The sequence below is a fragment of the Hyla sarda genome, chromosome 2 (genome assembly GCF_029499605.1).
Source record: "Hyla sarda isolate aHylSar1 chromosome 2, aHylSar1.hap1, whole genome shotgun sequence".
Classification (NCBI taxonomy): Eukaryota; Metazoa; Chordata; class Amphibia; order Anura; family Hylidae; genus Hyla; species Hyla sarda.
In genome coordinates this window covers 89287317-89307158 of record NC_079190.1, presented here as the reverse complement: position 1 = coordinate 89307158, position 19842 = coordinate 89287317, and the positions used below count along the sequence as shown (strand labels likewise).

The following is a 19842-nucleotide window of genomic DNA, read 5'->3' as shown; positions in this document are numbered from 1 at the left end:
AAATACAGTTACTGCAACAAGTAACTTGTGACCGAATGCAGGTTACTCATGAGACACGGGTGCAACAAGATCTAATAAAGCTGCACTGTGGATGTCACATATTAACATATCAAAGAAGATCTAGTCAAATCTGGGATGGCGTGCCAAGTTAAGTGGAAATCTAGAGAGAACGCTAAGGCCCAAAGCCCCTACTGTACTGTAGTAGACAAACTCACAAGTATTTTGTAGGTCATGGAGAAATAAGAAAGTCATATACAACTACAGCTCTAACACTCATTGATAACCAATGTTTAGAAAACGTTCTTATGTCAGGCCTGCAATGGAACACTATGGGGGAGATTTATCAAAACTTAGCTACACAAGGGCCTTTTTCTTTCCTGCAGCCTTCCAGTCTGACTGGGAGCACATGGTAAGTGAGCTTTTACACCCTGTTCACACTGGTGTGGCGCTGTGCGGCGGCCGTTGCTGCCATGGCACTGGTTCTGCAGGGAGGTGCAACCCAGGGACTGGTTTGAGTGGCATTGGGGCTGCTCTGCCAGTGGGTTGTTCCCCCGTGGGCACTGGTGTCATGGCGGTGGTATGCTAGGGACCCTCTCTAATTAGGTGGCCTTGATGTGGCGAGTGGGCTTGTACCTTTTGATCAAAATATATACTAACAACCTGTTAGTTTTTGAATTTATGCTGAGAAGCAAATAGATCAAAATACAATATGTAGATGTGCGACCATCTCTTTTTTCTACTTGAATTCACCATGTCCAGAGGAAAAGTTGCTGAGTTGCCCATAGCAACCAATCAGATCGCTTCTTTCATTTCTGAAAAATGAAAGAAGCGATCTGATTGGTTGCTATGAGCAACTCAGCAACTTTTCCTCTGGACAGGTTGTGATAAATCTCCCCCTATGTACTTAGTGCAAAAGTTATGTTTTTGCTCCCACATGTTGTTGAGAAATCGACTATAAAGTGAATATTCTTTTAACCTATAAGGAATCACAGCTTTCAGCAACTCCTACTTGTTAAATGGGTCCTTTAAATATAAAATTATTATTCAGATGGAAATTTGCTCACATCCTAAGAGCAATGAAAAAGGTGATAGCCAACATTTCGGAATTTATCCCATACATCTGTCTTCTCAAGGGGATTATCTCTAGTCAACCAATATACTTGCACTCCTCCAGAACAAAAGTAAGGGCCCATAGCATTCACATCACTGCACTGACCAAAAGCCTAATGTACATTGTGATCTTCCCGACATCCCCTTCCCCTTGCTATGTTCCTCTGCCTAAACAGTACCAGAACCTTACATATCTATAGTACTCCAAGTCAGATAATGGTATGACAGCCCCACATCCATAGATATTCCCAAACAACTAGAGATGCCTAGAGTTTTTTTAGGCATGGTCTACGATCTGTGCAGAGGTCATTTTGCCCTGCTAGAAAGTGATCTATAGAAAACAGGAAGTTTCAGCTTTGTGGCCAGACTTAAAACTGCAAAATTTCAGCATTATTTCATAATATAGACAAACAAATCACTAAACATTCGTAACACATATGTTTACTATGTTTCCGGGCAAAAACATTTTATCCCCTATCCAAAGGATAGGGGATAAGATGTCTGAACGCGGGGGGCCTGCTGCTGAGACCCCCCGCAATCTCCCTGCAACACCTGCATTCTATGCGGGGACTGCGTCTCTAGTATCGGAAACCTCCGGGTATCTAGGACTGGGGACGTGACGTCACGCCACGCCCCCTCCATTCATGTCTATGGGAGGGGTCGTGACGGCCGTTAAGCCTCCTCCCATAGACATGAATGGAGTGGGTGTGGCGTGACGTCACATCCCCAGTCCCAGAAAGCTGGAGGTTTCCGAAACTTGAGATTCAGCACCAGCATAGAATGCGGGTGCTACAGGGAGGTCGCAGGGGGTCTCGGCAGTAGGCCCCCCACGATCAGACATCTTATCCTCTATCCTTTGGATAGGGGATAAAATGTTTTTGCCAGGAATACCCTTTTAAGTCTTTACGGCCAATGTCGTGCTGGTGAAACTATAAGGCTAAGTTTCCACACAGGTTTTTTCAGGAAACCGCCACTGCAGTTTTTGAGCTAAAGCCAGAAGTGTATTCACTAGGAATCGGAAATATAGAGAAAGAGCTTATACTTCTCCTTCCTACTGGATCCACTTCTGACTTTGGTTCAAAAACTATAGTGTCAGTTTTCAAAAAAAAAAAAAAAACACCATAAAAAACTGTGGAAACTTAGCCTAAGAAGGACCTGAATCCATCATTGGTCTATTCAAATCTTTCTGAGAAAAGCAAACACAATTTATTGAATTGTCTCCCATACAGGGCTTGAAGGATGACCCAGCACACAGTGTTATACTACAAGAAGGGAGTAGATCCCGTGTGAAGAACACATCCATAAAAAAGAATGATGACTACAAACTAAACACATTCACAATCACTGCGAAAAACAGATAAACCTTTCAATGTTTTCATTCCTTTTAGTGGCTCAGATAAGACAGCAAACTGCACATCAACAATGATTTTCTATTGTGAGTAATGAAGAACTGCTTTAGTAGACTTCTAGGAAATCCACCTAGAAATTAAGAGAGCCAGTGATTCTGGTAACGTTTCAATGGGGCCAGTTTAAGGGGAACAAAAGAGTAACACAAAATCCTATACAATAAGTAAATTAATATGACAAAAAGTCCCACAAGCATAAAAAGCTACATAGAAGTGCAGCATCAGCCTCATAAAATGGAACTTCTCTGAAAAGAAAGCATCATTACTATAAAAAGTCTGGGGAAAATAAGTGAATTTGTAGGAATTACATATGGGTTTGAGGCTTTATTCTTTATCACCTAGTTTTTAAATTAAAGTGTGAAAGAAGCTTTTTAAATTGTGAAACAAAGTTTTATGGGGAAACTGTTGAGTGTCTTTGTGGCACCTTTGGTGGTTACCAATCTGCTTGTAAATTGACTCACTAGAAAATTTAAACACTAGGCAAAAATCTAAAATTCTGATTTTGTCTGGTTTAGGTTGTCCTTTCCCGATAACAATCCATGGAGTTCAGGGCTGATACTTTGCTTCATAACTCCTTAGTCTGCATGGAGTACTGACAAATGTTTTACCTCATCCACATTCTCAGTTGTCTAACTTAGGCAATATTTTTTTTTAGCTTCTGACACTGTTGGTTTACTGGTTTAAAGTAAGTTTTTTTGAGTAGTAACAACTTACCACATGTAGAGGATTCATCGGAACGGTCACCACAATCATCATCCAAATCACAAGTCCAAGATGTTGGGATACAACGACCACTTGCACAGGAGAACTGGTTAGGAGGGCATGTGCGAGCTGTAAAGCAGAAAGAGAAAAGGATTAATATATATGAGGATAAAAAGAATTATTCCACGAAGTAGAACTAAAGCTGTACATGCATGTTAGCTGTGGGCCAAATTCTCCTTCAGTTGACAGCTATCTCCCATACACATGGATGTGTTTTCAACGGAGAGCCAGGGAGGCGGTGCTAACCTCTCTGTTGACAGCTTATCTCCCGTAAGGAAAACGTATTAAGAACTGAACATGCCCCTTATTATCCCTTCTGACATCAAGGAAGAGATGGGAGGCTCTTATAGAACCGATCGTGCTCTGAAATTAGTTGGTTAGGCTAGCACTTGTATGGCCAGCTAAAGGCTTCTTTCCCATCTAGTCTTTGCTAAAGCACACACAACGTATCCATAAGCCCCCATGAATCAGCACCAGAAGTGTCTTTTATTTACAGTATAGTAGTGCCTTGCATGCTATTCTTTCCTAAAAGAGTCAATAAGCAATGTGTGTGCCCACTGTATTCCTATAGAGGGGCATACAGTACATTGGATCCTTCCAATGGAGGTATACATTAAGGAATATTCCCAATGTATGCCTACAACAGAAGCACAAAAAACAAGAATTGAACAAAGCTTTTAAATACTCTATCCAATAAACATGAAACACAGCAAGTCCTAGAAAATCAATAAAACGTTCAGGTGCTGTCATTTTTACACTGTATAGTCACCTGAGCATGTAGAGTTAGATTCATCTTCTCCATTGCCACAGTCGTTGTCGCCGTCGCACAGCCAGCGGTTGGGGATGCATCTGTTATTCTCACATTTGAATCGATCAGATGGACACGTGTGCTGATCTAAAGACAAGACAGTGTTTGAGAAAACACGAGTCACCTATTCTTAATTCTGTACAAAGACAAGCAAGTAGGTGTGGGCTGGATGCAAATAAAATATAAGTAAATATTTTGTGCAATGTGTTCCCATTCCCCAGACCGGGGACTGTGTTCTAGCAGACTTTGCTGAATGGTAACACTTGAAAAGCAGAAAAGCTATACGAATCAATGGATAATGCATTATATTTTGCACATTTTACCAAAGATTCACTCATCTCTAGCTGTAATGTAGACAACTGTATGAAAGTCTTACTGTATATACTCGAGTATAAGCCGACCCAAATATAAGCCGAGGCCCCTAATTTCACCCCAAAAACCCAGGAAAAGTTATTGACTCGACTATAAGCCTAGGGTGGGAAATACATCATCCCCCCCATGTCATCATCAACACTCGTCATCACCCTGTCATCACCCCCCCTTCATCATCCCCCTCCTTCATCATCACCGCCTGTCATCATCCCCTCCATCATCATCGCCTGTCATCCCCCTGTTATCATCCCACACCTCCCCCCTTCATCTTCACCTTCTGTCATCATCCCCCTGTCATCATCCCACCCCCCCCCTTCATCATCACTGCCTGTCAATCCAGTGGTATTCAACCTGCGGACCTCCAGTTGTTGCAAAACTACAACTCCCAGCATGCCCGGACAGCCATCGGCTGTCCGGGAATGCTGGGAGTTGTAGTTTTGAAACATCTGGAGGTCCGCAGGTTGAAGACCACTGCGGCCTTTGTCATCATCCAGACCCCCGCCCCGGACTAGTGACGTTGCCTTGACGACGCACAGGGACGAAAACTAAAGGGGGGGGGGGGGGTCTGGATGATGACCAAGGCAGTGGTCTTCAACCTGCGGACCTCCAGATGTTTCAAAACTAAAACTCCCAGAATGCCCGGACAGCCGATGGCTGTCCAGGCATGCTGGGAGTTGTAGTTTTGCAACATCTGGTGGTCCGCAGGTTGAAGACCACTGAGAAGGGATTGACAGGCGGAGAGTTCACTCGAGTATAAGCCGAGGGGGGTTTTTTCAGCACGAAAAATCGTGCTGAAAAACTCGGCTTATACTTCAGTATATACGGTATTTGCCCAAAGTATGGCACTGTCATTTCGGCATCATCCTGTACGTTACTAGTAATTAGTTGTTGTATGGTATAGAGAGCTGCCTGCACACTTTATGATGGTACCAAATGGGGGAAACCAATAGAAGGTACTGCACAAGGCACCATCCAAAGACCATCCCTGCTTTAAACCAATGGAATACATATTTCAGTGTATACATTTGTAAAGGCTGCTGGCTGTTTAAGAGCAAGCACCAATACAAGACATTGATACAATCTCCTCAAAGAGTTGACCTTCTGTTTTAGAAATAAATTATACCTCAATACATATTTATAAATGCAATAAAACGATGAGTAATGTATAGGGGACAGGATCTGTAAAGTTATTTAAAGGAAGCTAAAGAAATACTTTTTGACCTCTACCAATTGATTTAGATTATTATATTCATGGCACGGAAAATATCGTAATCTTCCCCAACTAGGAGATTTAATTGCTACAACCCGCTCGCTCTTTAGCGCACAACCTTTGTTGCGGCATTTACATCTCCAATAGCAATTAAGAAGCTAATGTGCTTGTAGAATGGCGGATAATTATACCCGGAGGGACAAGGGTCCCATTACCAGAAAATTACAGATAACTCTTCTTCTATTCAAGGTATCACTAACATTCCAGAAGTCACAGCTCAAATGTCCAGAGGAGTCTTGTGCTGATCCAAATTACAGTTAAAAGCGGTTTTTTCATCTATTTGTTTAGAAATTGTAATTTATTTGATCCATTCCATTTTAGTTACTTCATAGCTGAGACCATACTGGCCCAGAGAACAACCTTCTCCATCTGTCACATCATCCAAAAAACGAATTATTTGTAGAAGGCATCTTGCTAGCACTTCATTGTCTACCCATCACCATTATATTAAGCATCAGATGGGGCATAGAGATGGAGCAATCCATGGGAAGTAAAAAAAAAACTTGGAGGAGAAAGTGTTCTGCTGTCTGTCTGAGAAACATTCTTGTACATACAGTGTACTTTATTTTATAGGTGAAGCCAAAAGTAGTTGTAATTAGGGATTGACCGATATCGATTTTTTAGGGCCGATACCGATAATCTGCGGACTTTAAGGCCGATAGCCGATAACTTATACCGATATTCCGGTTTAAGTAATCAGCTATTGCAGCACCCGGCCCCGCTGCAGATCAATGATTTAAAGCGGGCGCTTTAAATCAATGAACTGCATCGGCTTTTGCTGGGCCAGAGACTGCTGCCGCCACCCGCTTCTCTCTCCCTGCCGGTCCTTAGTCCGACCACCGCCACTGCCCCATTGCCTCAGCTGCCACTGCGGGGGGCGCGTACATTATCGGATTATCGGCAAGGTAAAAGGCAATGTCCAAAATCGTGAATATCGGCCGATAATATCGGCCAAACCGATAATCAGCCGATCCCTAGCTGTAATGGCAAAAAATTGCAAATTGCATAACTTGCCTGCTTTGGACAATGTTAGCTTTTCCAACCACCTCTGGTCACTGCAAACAGGCTGGAGAAGCCGAAGGAGGGACAACCCCTTTAAGCAGGAAACAGACTGAAACAAGTCACCATCAGAATACCCTTTAAAGGGGTTGTTCAGGAAAAGGATATATACATATATATATATATATACACACACATACACACATATGTATATATTGTGCTGGTTTATGTATATCCTAAAAGGAAGCAATACTCATCTACCCAGATTCCCCCGTCTGGCATCTTCAGGTCCTCAGCTCATCACCGCTGCTTCCTAGTTCCTGTCGACACGTGGTCTCAGCAGTATCTGTCCACTCACTGGTATAAGCTTTGTCCCGTCTCGATCAGTGATTGCCTGAGCAGACAGTTGCTGTTGAGATGGCGTTTCAACAGGAAGCAGGACGTAGCTGTGACTTGTAGGGATGAGGAGCTGTGAGGGACTGAGGTGAGTATATACCTTTTCTTGTTCCCAGCAAAATAATTTTAAAAACAACAAAGAGGAAAACAACAAAGTATTGTATCCATTCTTTTTAATAAAAATATATATTAATTCATAGACAACTGGGTGTTACAAGTTGGAGGTGTATCCCTACACACCACTTTTTAAAGGGGAATTGTTGTCGATGTATTCATACATTTCCAGGAGGAACAACAGCGGAGATGCACCATAGTTGTTATTTTATGAAAATTACATATCCATGCTTAAATAGTCATGTCAGAGGTGAGTTTAGGATCTGAAGTCTAGTTACTAAATATAAGGGGAAGTTAAAGGCAAAGCTGCCACAAGCAATGGCTACTTACGGCATAGATCAGGAGCCTCATCACTGTTATCTAGACAGTCATTGTCTCCATCACACTTCCAGCGTTCCTGGATACAGCGACTGTTCTTGCAGGCAAACTCCCCAGGCTGACATTGGGGAGGGGGGATGTATAATGGATTGGCTTGAAAAAGAATAAAATATAGGTATGTTAGAGCTTAATATTAAGACACAAATCCAATTAGGAATTTAATTAAAATCTGGAGACGCCATAAAACTTTAGTGTTTATCTTATTCGGCGAATAAATTTTAATGCTGATCGTACATGGTCAGGTTCACATCCAGGGTGAAGGCCACTCATAACTAATGATATTGTATGATTCTGGCATATGGATAGGAGGGATTAGATTATTCTCCATACAGCTTTAAAAGCATTTTATTTAAAAATGTACTCTTAATATTAAATTACTACTACTTAAAGGTTTATTCTCTACAAAAAAAAAATATAAAAAAGAAGGCTAGTCATACTTTTCATTGCTAAAATTAAAAAGTAAGAATTCACAAAGGAAGAAAACAAACATTAAGCTTCTGCAGAATGCACTCAAGTAGAACGGCATTTCCATTTAATATTTTGACAGGAAAATCAGGAAGGTGTCTCGTTTCAATCAAGCAATAAATAATGCACAATATACCTCTCAAAATGGATCCTCCCTTGAATCAATAATAGGTAGCAATGCTTGCATTCATAAGCTTTTATTTATGCATCTGGGTCAGTGCACAAATAAAAGGCTTCGCTTGAATTGGTGGCCAGAGTGAAGCCAAAAGCCTTCTATGTTAACCAAACATCATGGACAGCTATGGCGGCACTGTGTTCTGAACCCAGTCAGGCTTTTTAAAGAACTTTACTGAAGGCAAGCGTTATTTGTAAAATGGACTGAAAATAGAATCAATTTAAAGGGATTATCCTGAAACTGATGGCCTATCCTCAGGAAATGCATCCATGTTAAATCAGTGGGGGACCAACTCCCACCACCTCCTTCAAGCAGCCTCTTTAAAAAGCTAGGCAAGTATATCCCTTTTTAAAGACAATTTTTATTCATGGTTTGTAATTATTATGTTTCAAAAACACTTTAGTCCATAGGTTTGTATAAAACATTTTTAGTTGTTTTTTCTTTTACAGCCTGCTGTGGGTGCATTGCTTTCACTCTGTTCTTGTAAACAACCCATGTGCTCCTCTGTAAACTGCCTTATATTTGCTTTTCTCTCTATCTACAGCCTGTGTGATCTGCCCTTCAAGGATTCTCCCCTTCCAAGAAAAAAAATCTGTGCAAAAGTGTCCATAGCTTTTAATGTACATGTTTAAGACTAGATTACATGTTCTTGTGAAGTTTAAACCTTATTTAATAACTGTACTCCGTCAGCTCCTGACAGCTACAGCAGCAATCTAATATTAAATGCAAGCAATCCAAATGAAAATGTAATATATGGGCAGACAGGGTTTGTCAAAATGGGGGCCATTCTTACTCTTTGACCTAGCTTCAGAAAGTCACAATTGGGTATCGTGCCATTCTTTGATGTCCATATGACCTATTAGATGTGAATGAGATAACCTACTTTAATTTAAAGTATGTGAGAGCTAAAGAATAAAACAAAAGAAGCTTTACCTTTACAGGTGACATTGTCATCATCCAGAATCTGGTCCTCGGCACAGGCACACTGTCTTCCCCCAGGCACTGCCAGGCAAAGGCTACTACACCCACCATTATTTACGCGGCAAGCATTGGAGCCCACTTTAAAAACAAAAGCAAAATAACTTTTAGCAAACAGACAAGAAAACCAGTCAAAAGTGGCTTTTGCATGGAAAACAGTGTCTGACCTGAAATAGGCATGAAGACATGATGACTATACTAAAGAGAACCTGTTATTAGTTACATGCTGCCCGAACCACAGGTACTGAGAGTGTACTTATCAAAATGATAAATCATTTCAAATAGTTGTGCAGTTTTAGAAAGATCACTTACCAATAAAGCTGCCGGGGACCACCCAAATGACTTTGCGCCTCATTTCTGGCCATAGGTAATACTATAATTTCTCTGAAAAGGCACTGCCATTCAGAGAGAATTGTAGATCATTGTGATAGGAAAGCCTGTCACAGTGTATAATGCTGCCTGTTTAGACAGCATGAAACTAGTTACAGATTCCCTTAAGCTTTAACGTGTCCTTGCCATTTTGGTAAAACTTTTCATATAGCCTAGAGACAAGGGCTGATCGGTCTGGTCTCAGTGCTAAGACCCCTATTCATGGTTAGATACAGCCAGGAGAAGCTCTACACTGAGCACTTCTCTCCCCAGCTCACTGAGATCCCAGTCTCACTGCAGGAGGTGGCCCCATCAACTTAAGATGAAGACAACCTCCTGCGGAGAGATGGATAATACAGCAAGCCAGGGGTGAAGTGCTCAGCCAAGTGCTTCTCCTTGCTTCATGTAACGAAGAGTAGGGGGTCTCAGCACTGAGAATTGGACCGATTAAAACTTCTTACATGTTTCTAGAAAACCTAAAAGTTATTTTTGTTTTAAGTGACAGTGCCCATTTAACAATACCAGCCCTCAAAGACTATTTTTTATCCTTTGAAGCGGTTTTTATATGTATCCCCTTCCTGGGGAGAACAGTCAGAACTGACAGAATTAAAATACTGTATGGAAACAGAACAAACAAAAAAAAAGGAAGGAAGAAAACAAAACTTAAAAAATTAAACCTTATCTCTGAATGACTTCTCTATTCATGGCATTCATACAGAAAAAAATGAAAATATTTGGCTACATTTAAAGGAATGCATAAAGATTGATATCAAGATATAAACAACTTATGTTTGGCATAAAAAATGCACAAAACACTTTGTCAACAAAAGGCGTAGGGTGAACAATTCAATCCAGACTGCTGAAGTACAATGCTCGGACTGAGAGACTGAGACAAAGTACACCATTCACTTCACAACGCATAGCACTTTCATTGTTATCAGAGACCAGTCCAACAATTCTTCCACACTTGGGGCAATGCCAACTAGTACCCTGTTATGTCTAAGGAGTATATTATCTGATATATGTACATGCAGGTTACTCAGATCCTGAATACTTAAGGTGTAGGTACATTAAAGGGGTACTTCGCCATCACGCCTCCTCCCATAGGGGCTATGACGTCATGAGCTCCCGGCACCAGCGTTCAGAACAGTTTGTTCCAAACGCTGAGTAGCAGAACACCCCTTTAAGATATAAAAACAAAATGAATGTCAGTTTTTCTCTAGTATCGAAGAATTGGACTATTCTTACCTTGCTGCTGTTGAGCATCATACATTCGGATCTCAAAGATTGGTGGTCTCTCGTTCCTAAGTAGGGTGACTGTTTTGGAGGCTTGATCTAACCGGTAAATGCTACCACTTCTGTACTCTGTCCAGAACAGATAGTTACTATAGTGGCAAAGACCAAAAGCGTGATTCAACTCTGGACCTTCATATACAGCCTATAAAAAAAACACAAAAAAAAACATGGTCATCTCTTGTAGATGAAAGACTAAAAGAATACTGATGGCTCCCAGCAGTGGGGACTATGGTATATGCTTGAAAGGATTTGAGCACAATACAGTAGCCATGCCAAAGTACTTAGGTATCTCTATTACTTTTTCATAATCATCACCCAGGCAAGGCTACATTAGCAATACTGGCTCACGATTGTACAGATTGGGGGGAATAAGTAGTATTAACAATATTTTATCAAATGAAAATGTCCTTATAAATACTATTTTACTCCCTGCATTAGCTTATCTAGTGATCAGTTGTAGAGGTAAACCAGCATTTACATAGAATCCGTTCATGTGAGTTAGGCTGGGTCCACACTACGTTTTGTCCCATACGGGAGCGCATACGGCAGGGGGGAGCTAAAAGCTCGCGCTCCCGTATGTTACCGTATGCGCTCCCGTATGTCATTCATTTCAATGAGCCGACCGGAGTGAAACGTTCGGTCCGGTCGGCTCATTTTTGCGCCGTATGCGCTTTTACAACCGGACCTAAAACTGTGGTCAACCACGGTTTTAGGTCCGGTTGTTAAAGCGCATACGGCGCAAAAATGAGCCGACCGGACCGAACGTTTCACTCCGGTCGGCTCATTGAAATGAATGACATACGGGAGCGCATACGGTGACATACGGGAGCGCGAGCTTTTAGCTCCCCCCTGCCGTATGCGCTCCCGTATGGGACAAAACGTAGTGTGGACCCAGCCTTAAACAAACTTTGAAAGTATGACAGAACATGCTTATAGGCAGACCATTCTTACCTTGCGACCAGTGCCATTGAGGTATACCATTTCAATACGGTCATAAAAGGCATCTACCCAGTATAACATTTTTCTTGGAATGTCTATGCTCAGTCCATTAGGCCAGAGAACAGCTTTAGATGTAACAAAGACGTTCCGGTTAGAGCCATCCATCCACGCTCTTTCGATCTTTCCACGCTTGCTATCTTTAGGATCTTCTTCCCAATCAGTCCAGTACATCCAACTTTAAAAAGATTTAATAAACATCAGCTCCCAAAGTCCAAGGAAAGTCAGCACAGAAACCTCTTCTAAACTTTATTGGTAAAATGAGCATTCATTGACAAAGCACATGCTGAAAAACGGCTACCTAAATTCCAGTAAGATATTATTAAAAAGAAATAAAGATATACTTCATTTATAATTTACCCATTCAGAGGATCCACCACAATGGCTCTTGGGTGAGTCATTCTGCCCTCTACTATAGTTTTTCTGGTTTGAGATGCCTTCTCTAAGCGAGCCACACTAATGGTCTTCTTTGGGCCATCATCTGTCCAGTACAGATTGTTACCCATCCAATCTACAGCAACACCTTCTACGTTGTGGATACCTAGAATAAGCAATGACATTCAAAATGTATTCAAGGCTTTATAACAGATACAATTCAAACAAATACATAATGTCAACTATCCATGCCTTGCCATGGTGCACACACCAAGCACAATTTCAGCCTATATGGCACCTAGTGGGATGTCAGTGGACACAGATTTCCAGACATACAGGAAAAGAAAAAAATATTTGATCCCCTGCTGATTTTATACAAATTGCCCACTGACCCTTTCTGAGAGTGCTCCTAATCTCCGCTCATATAAAAGACACCTGGGAGCCACAAATCTTGCATATCAATAGGAGGAGTAAATACTTGTTTACAATTAGGATGCTTTCACAGGTTGTGTTACCGCAACTAATCATAGATAGGAAGTATAAACAGACATATTCGCACTCACCACCGGGTTCGGTACGAGACGTTCATATGTGGAGACGGCCATGGGATCAGAGCGACGGCATTGCTTTGTGCGCTCAGAGGCGATAACCGGCTATTTCGCGCACTTGCGCTTCATCTGGCCTTCAAGGCCGGATGAAGCGCAAGTGCGCGAAATACCCGGTTTTCGCCTCTGAGCGCACAAAGAGTTGCCGTCGCTCTGATCCCATGGCCGTCTCCACATAGGAACGTCTCGTGCCGAACCCGGTGGTGAGTGCGGATATGTCTGTTTATACTTCCTACCTTGATTAGCTCAGCTGTGCTTTCCTACCTTGCTGGATACTTTATTTCTCCGACTCTGTTCTATCGTTTGGTGCTGTCCACATTATCTCTACCTACACGTATGTATTACCGCAACTAATTACCACATGCATTTTTGCTGCGAATGGCCGAAATCGCTGTAAAAACAGTGTGCTTTATGGCAAGTGACCTGATGACGGAAATTGTGGTAAAATTCACAACTTTTAACATGATTTGGGCCATGCGTTTCAAAAACGACCCAATAATTTGTTGTGGTAGACATGAGTACACAGCCTGTGAAATACAAATCATCTCCATATTTCAACTTAATTGAAATGCATTTTTCTGGATTTTTATTTTTTGTTATTGTTTTTTTTGTGTCTCACTGTTGAAATATAGTCTACAATTAAATTAGAGACTGATCATCTCTTAGTGGGCAAACGTACAAAATCAGCAGGGATCAAATAATTTTTTCCTTCACTGTATGTATGCAGGCCTAATTTAACTTATACACAAGATATGTATAGCTTCAAATAAAAATCTGCATGATCATGATTTCCGTAAATGCGGCTTTTTCAATCATACGGATAAGCAGAAAAAAAAGTTTTGATCCTTTCGAGTTAACCTGTGTAGTTCCTTTTACTTCACCAGAATTGATGGAGAGTCACATTACCGTAGAGTGGCATTATATACCACTGTGAGCCAGAGCAGCATATGTCATGCTTCAGTAAAAAGAGGTCACATGACAATAGGCAATATGGCCCATCAGTAGCTCCATTGGATATCAATTTTTTAAGACATATCAAGCAGAAAATACATCACACCTGATGGGCAAATATAGAGACAATAAAATAGAACAAATTTATAGCTCCAGATGGAAAACTACTGAATAAACAAGCAAAGCAGATGATATAGCACTATTATAAAAGTGTCTAATGTGTAAATCATTCACCACATTCTGGCACACCCTGCTAGTGGTTGCATGACGAGAATAGTCAACGGCAAGGTAAGAGATATTGGAGGCCAGAATACATATACACTTCTGCAAAGGAAATACATTTTGTTTTACAAAATCAATATATTAAAGATTCTCTACAACGATCTAACCTGGTAAATATTGCAAAATCGAATTTACTCGATTTGGCCAATTCTTCAATAAATCTACTAAGGCATAAATGAAGAAAATGATCGCAATTCCGGCTATAAATCAAGTAGTAACATCCTATTTTTTTCTCCGAATATATATAAAAATAAAAAAATAAAAAAGCAGTGACAGCCGCAATGTCAGACCGGCGTCTATGGACCATCACACCTAGTTAATGAGCTGGATTGTACCAGGCTGGACAGCTCATGTCACACACTGAAAAGAATGCATAAGCCTCCGGGAATTGAGGGTAGGGGGAGGAGGAGAATCATTTGGCACTTAGACTGTTTTTTAATCTCTTTGCAAGAATCAGACTCGAAATACACTGCCTACCCAAGGCCGATCATTCAGAATTTAGGCAAATGCAAGTAAAAAAAACCTTCGTACAATAGAGCTGGCCTCATTATTCGTGACATTGTGAGGGCACAGAATTACAATGCCTTTTTTTTCGTGTTTCTTTCTAAGGGCATGTTCTCAATGCAGAATTTCTGTGCTGAAACCTGCATGAAAATTCTGAAAAAATTAAAGGGAATACTCCGCCCCTAGACATCTTATCTCCTATCCAAAAGATAAGATGTCTGGGGACCCCCGCGATCTTGGCTGCGGCACCCCAGACATCCGGTGCACGGAGCGAACTTCGCTCCATGCGGGATGACAGGCGATGCGGGGCGGAGGCTTGTGACGTCACGGTCACGCCCCACTTGTGACGTCGCGGTCTCGCCCCCTCAATGCAAGTCTATGGGAGGGGACGTCACACCCCCTCCCATAGACTTGCATTGAGGGGGCGTGGGAGTGAAGTCACGAGCGGACGTGGCCATGACGTCACAAGCCTCCGGCGCTGCACCTGATGCTGTAAACAAATGCCGGTGGCAGCAGGGAGATCGCAGGGATGCACAGCGGCGGGACCCCCGCGATCAGACATCTTATCCCCTATCCTTTGCATAGGGGATAAGATGTCTAGGGGCGGAGTACCCCTTCAATTGCCCTTTCACTTCAATGGGATTTGGCTGTCCCATTCACACAGCTGCAGAAATTCTGCAAAAACATAAGTCTTGTGTTATAATTTTGCAGAATTCCGCAAAGAAATCCTATGGAGGTCAATGGGGCTTTAATTTCTGCAGAAAGTGCAGTATTCATGCGGAATTTGCACGTTAGTAACATTATGGCAGAGATTTATCAAAACCTGTCCAGAGGAAAAGTTGCTGAGTTGCCCATAACAACCAATCAGCTCGCTTCTTTCTTTTTTAACCAGGCCTATGCAAAATGAAAGAAGCAATCTGACTGGTTGCTATGAGCAACTCAGCAACTTTTCCTCTGGACAGGTTTTGATGAATCTCCCCTATGTGCCCACATTTATATGTGTACTCAGGAATTCCGCAGAATTCTGAAGGAAACTGCAGAAAATTCTGCACGGATTCCGCAAGTACAGAAAAACCGTGGAATTCTGCAGAATTGCGAAAATTTTGCCGTGTTAACATAACCTAACAAAGACTTCACAGTGCATATAACAACATGGAACACCATCACTAAATTAATAAAACAACAAGTATTTTTTTTTAGATTTTTACTATTAGACAAGTCTTGGATGTGAACTGATCTCACCTTCTTGGAGAATGTTTTCACGACCAGTTCCATCAATCTTCTGCCTTCCAATCAAAAAGCTTGTGGTGTCGGCAAAGTACATGAAGCCATACTCTGCGTGAAAGTCCAGGGCTCGGGGGTTCATTAAGTTCTCAATAGGAATCATGTGTTCATCTGGAATATTGGCTCCCATATCCATCCCTCTGATGATGCCTGGGCGTCCTCTACCGTAAACCAAGAAGAGTTCGTGTTCTGGCTCTGAAACAACAGGAATTGTTTCAATAGTGTTGATGTATGTACAAAAGAGGTTTCCATACACAGGATTAAGTGTCTTGATGAAAAATCACCAAGAGAGTATGTACACAGAGCCAGCGTAGCAGTAGACATATAATAAAGGATTCTACAAAGGATCTAACAATAATTGTGTGTAATAAAAATTTTCATTTCCTCATGGATAAAAAGGATTTGCTCACACGTAGCCGAAATGTTCATCTTTTTACTGTATTTGCCTAAATAGCAGCTAAAAAATATATATACATATTTTTTTTTACAGACATTTTTTGTTATGTAACTGGAGGGATTCTAAAAGTACAAAATATATATTCAACTGTATATACGTAGAAAAGAAATGAAGGCACTCACTATAGGCACACAAAAGGTCTTCTTTATTCAACGATTAGACAAGGTGCATACAAGGCAGTAACGGATGTGGACATAGATAGGGGATGGACTCCTGGGCAATGGTGCCGTTTCGTGCAGTAAGCGCTTCGACTGGCCCAAGTGGGCCAGTCAAAGCACTTGCTGCGCGAAACGGCACCGTTGCCTGGGAGTCCATCCCCGTACCTTTGTCCGTCAATTCCTGTCTTGTATGCACCTTATCTAATCATTGACTTTTTATATGCCTATGGTGAGTGCCCTGCCTTTCTTTTCTACGTAAATACAGTAGAATATACTACCACTATCCACGCAGTGAGCACCATCTGGCAGGTGAACTGTCGGGATCACGAAAGTAACCACTCCTAGGGGTAATATTAGTCCCTTAAGCAGTGCCGAGTAACTCTTTGGATGCACATGTACAAAATAAATACTTGCCTACTGCGGTCTCTCACATCTTCTGGTATGGCTACTTCCTGTCCCCCTCTGCTCTGCGCTTGTACCTGCTTCCAATATGACACCTAGAAGCAGGATCTGCCCACTTATCGGCTGCAGTGGTGTTCCATCTTGGCCAGTAATAGGCTAAGAGTGCAGGCCCTGCTCCTCAGAAGCAGGCACATATAAGGAAGCTGCAGGAGACTGTGATAGGTAACTACCACAGTGGGTAAGTATAGTAAATTATAGTACAGAACATTGGCACAGTCCTCCTCGCATTCCAACCCCCCCCCCCCCCCCCAAGCAATAACGGGGTTCCTATCCATTGACAGCATGTGGTAAGGCATTTTATAAAGGCCACAGCCAATGTACAAAAATGGTGCAGTTTCTGTAAAACTAAACAGACACTTTAGGTTAATCCTCCATAACCCATTGATGTCACAGGACATGGTTACCAGACACGTTCGGCAGCTTACACTGGGCTGAGAAAGCGCCTCCAGCCTACTTACAGAGAGAGCTGTACATTACTAATAGACACTAATGATAAATACATCGATTACGCTCTCACATTTGCAAAAAAACATTTTCGGTAATATCAGAACAATAACCAATGGAATGTAATAAAACAGCATACCTGTCGTTTCAAAAGACTTTTTTTTTTTTTTTTTTTTTAAGCCTGGATTTTGTTAAATAAACTCTTTAGAGTGTTGACAAGGTGTTTTTTAGTGCTCTCACTGCTGTAACTAAGCCCCTGAGAGCTCCATCCATAGTGCACAGCTATTTCTCATGATCACTTTTTCCCGAGGTGGGACCAGAGCTTGGTTGTATGGTAGTAGAACATGTGCAGGTTCTTCCTTTTCCTTATTTAAGTTGGAAAATACAGCACCTATGCCTTATTACTATGCCACTATGACATCGTGCTGGTGGAAATGCACTAGACTGAACAGGCTGTCTCTGTGCTGGAGAAATATTTACAGTACAGAACTAAAGATGGCATGTGGAGAATGAAGGGGTTACTGCTGCACTGGGTTTGCAAGGTGCAATGTGAAAAGAAATCAATATCAGGCGCACAGGTAGGGGTTTGCACTATGTAATAAATTGCCGCCGATATGAGAGGGAAGCCTTAATTTAACTTTCAGGGACCGTAAAAATACTCTGGAGGAGGCAGACAGGCTTACAGCTTGCAGTTACAAGCTTGCTCTCCCACTCTTCTGCAAATGGCAGTAGCTAAGCCCCACTGTTACGCCGAGCGCTCCGGGTCCCCGCTCCTCCCCGGAGCGCTCGCTACACTCTCCTCACTGCAGCGCTCCGGTCAGATCCACTGACCCGGGGCGCTGCGATACCGCCTCCAGCCGGGATGCGATTCGCGATGCGGGTAGCGCCCGCTCGCGATGCGCACCCCGGCTCCCGTACCTGACTCGCTCCCCGTCGGTCCTGTCCCGGCGCGCGCGGCCCCGCTCCTTAGGGCGCGCGCGCGCCGGGTCTTTGCGATTTAAAGGGCCACTGCGCCGCTGATTGGCGCAGTGGTTCCAATTAGTCTGATCACCTGTGCACTTCCCTATATCACCTCACTTCCCCTGCACTTCCTTGCCGGATCTTGTTGCCATCGTGCCAGTGAAAGCGTTTCCTTGTGTGTTCCTAGCCTGTGTTCCAGACCTCCTGCCGTTGCCCCTGACTACGATCCTTGCTGCCTGCCCCGACCTTCTGCTACGTCCGACCTTGCTTCTGTCTACTCCCTTGTACCGCGCCTATCTTCAGCAGCAAGAGAGGTGAGCCGTTGCTAGTGGATACGACCTGGTCACTACCGCCGCAGCAAGACCATCCCGCTTTGCGGCGGGCTCTGGTGAAAACCAGTAGTGACTTAGAACCGGTCCACTAGCACGGTCCTCGCCATCCCTCTCTGGCACAGAGGATCCACCTCCTGCCAGCCGGCATCGTGACAGTAGATCCGGCCATGGATCCCGCTGAAGTTCCTCTGCCAGTTGTCGCTGACCTCACCACGGTGGTCGCCCAGCAGTCACAACAGATAGCGCAACAAGGCCAACAGCTGTCTCAACTGACCGTTATGCTACAGCAGTTACTACCACAGCTTCAGCAATCATCTCCTCCGCCAGCTCCTGCACCTCCTCCGCAGCGAGTGGCCGCTTCTGGTTTACGCCTATCCTTGCCGGATAAATTTGATGGGGACTCTAAGTTTTGCCGTGGCTTTCTTTCCCAATGCTCCCTGCACTTGGAGATGATGTCGGACCAGTTTCCCACTGAAAGGTCTAAGGTGGCTTTCGTAGTCAGCCTTCTGTCTGGAAAAGCCCTGTCTTGGGCCACACCGCTCTGGGACCGCAATGACCCCGTCACTGCCTCTGTACACTCCTTCTTCTCGGAAATCCGAAGTGTCTTTGAGGAACCTGCCCGAGCCTCTTCTGCTGAGACTGCCCTGTTGAACCTGGTCCAGGGTAATTCTTCCGTTGGCGAGTATGCCGTACAATTCCGTACTCTTGCTTCAGAATTATCCTGGAATAATGAGGCCCTCTGCGCGACCTTTAAAAAAGGCCTATCCAGCAACATTAAAGATGTTCTGGCCGCACGAGAAATCCCTGCTAATCTACATGAACTCATTCACCTAGCCACTCGCATTGACATGCGTTTTTCCGAAAGGCGTCAGGAGCTCCGCCAGGATATGGACTCTGTTCGCACGAGGCGTTTCTTCTCCTCGGCTCCTCTCTCCTCTGGTCCCCTGCAATCCGTTCCTGTGCCTCCCGCCGTGGAGGCTATGCAGGTCGACCGGTCTCGCCTGACACCTCAAGAGAGGACACGACGCCGCATGGAGAACCTCTGCCTGTACTGTGCTAGTACCGAACACTTCCTGAAGGATTGTCCTATCCGTCCTCCCCGCCTGGAAAGACGTACGCTGACTCCGCACAAAG

The 19842-nt window shown here is 43.2% G+C and overlaps 1 protein-coding gene across 4 annotated transcripts in view; it reads right to left on the bottom strand.

The window, feature by feature from the left end:
- LRP1 (LDL receptor related protein 1) overlaps positions 1-19842 on the bottom strand; it is a 328104-nt gene that overhangs the window by 134196 nt on the left and 174066 nt on the right. For all 4 annotated transcript variants that reach the window (XM_056562521.1, XM_056562523.1, XM_056562520.1 and 1 more), the window contains exons 11-18: positions 15854-16090; positions 12255-12435; positions 11850-12072; positions 10851-11040; positions 9189-9314; positions 7568-7708; positions 4048-4173; positions 3231-3347 (exon numbers count right to left, since the gene is read on the bottom strand). In XM_056562521.1, the coding sequence (XP_056418496.1) occupies positions 3231-3347; positions 4048-4173; positions 7568-7708; positions 9189-9314; positions 10851-11040; positions 11850-12072; positions 12255-12435; positions 15854-16090 (1341 nt within the window). The remainder of the gene's footprint in view (positions 1-3230; positions 3348-4047; positions 4174-7567; positions 7709-9188; positions 9315-10850; positions 11041-11849; positions 12073-12254; positions 12436-15853; positions 16091-19842) is intronic.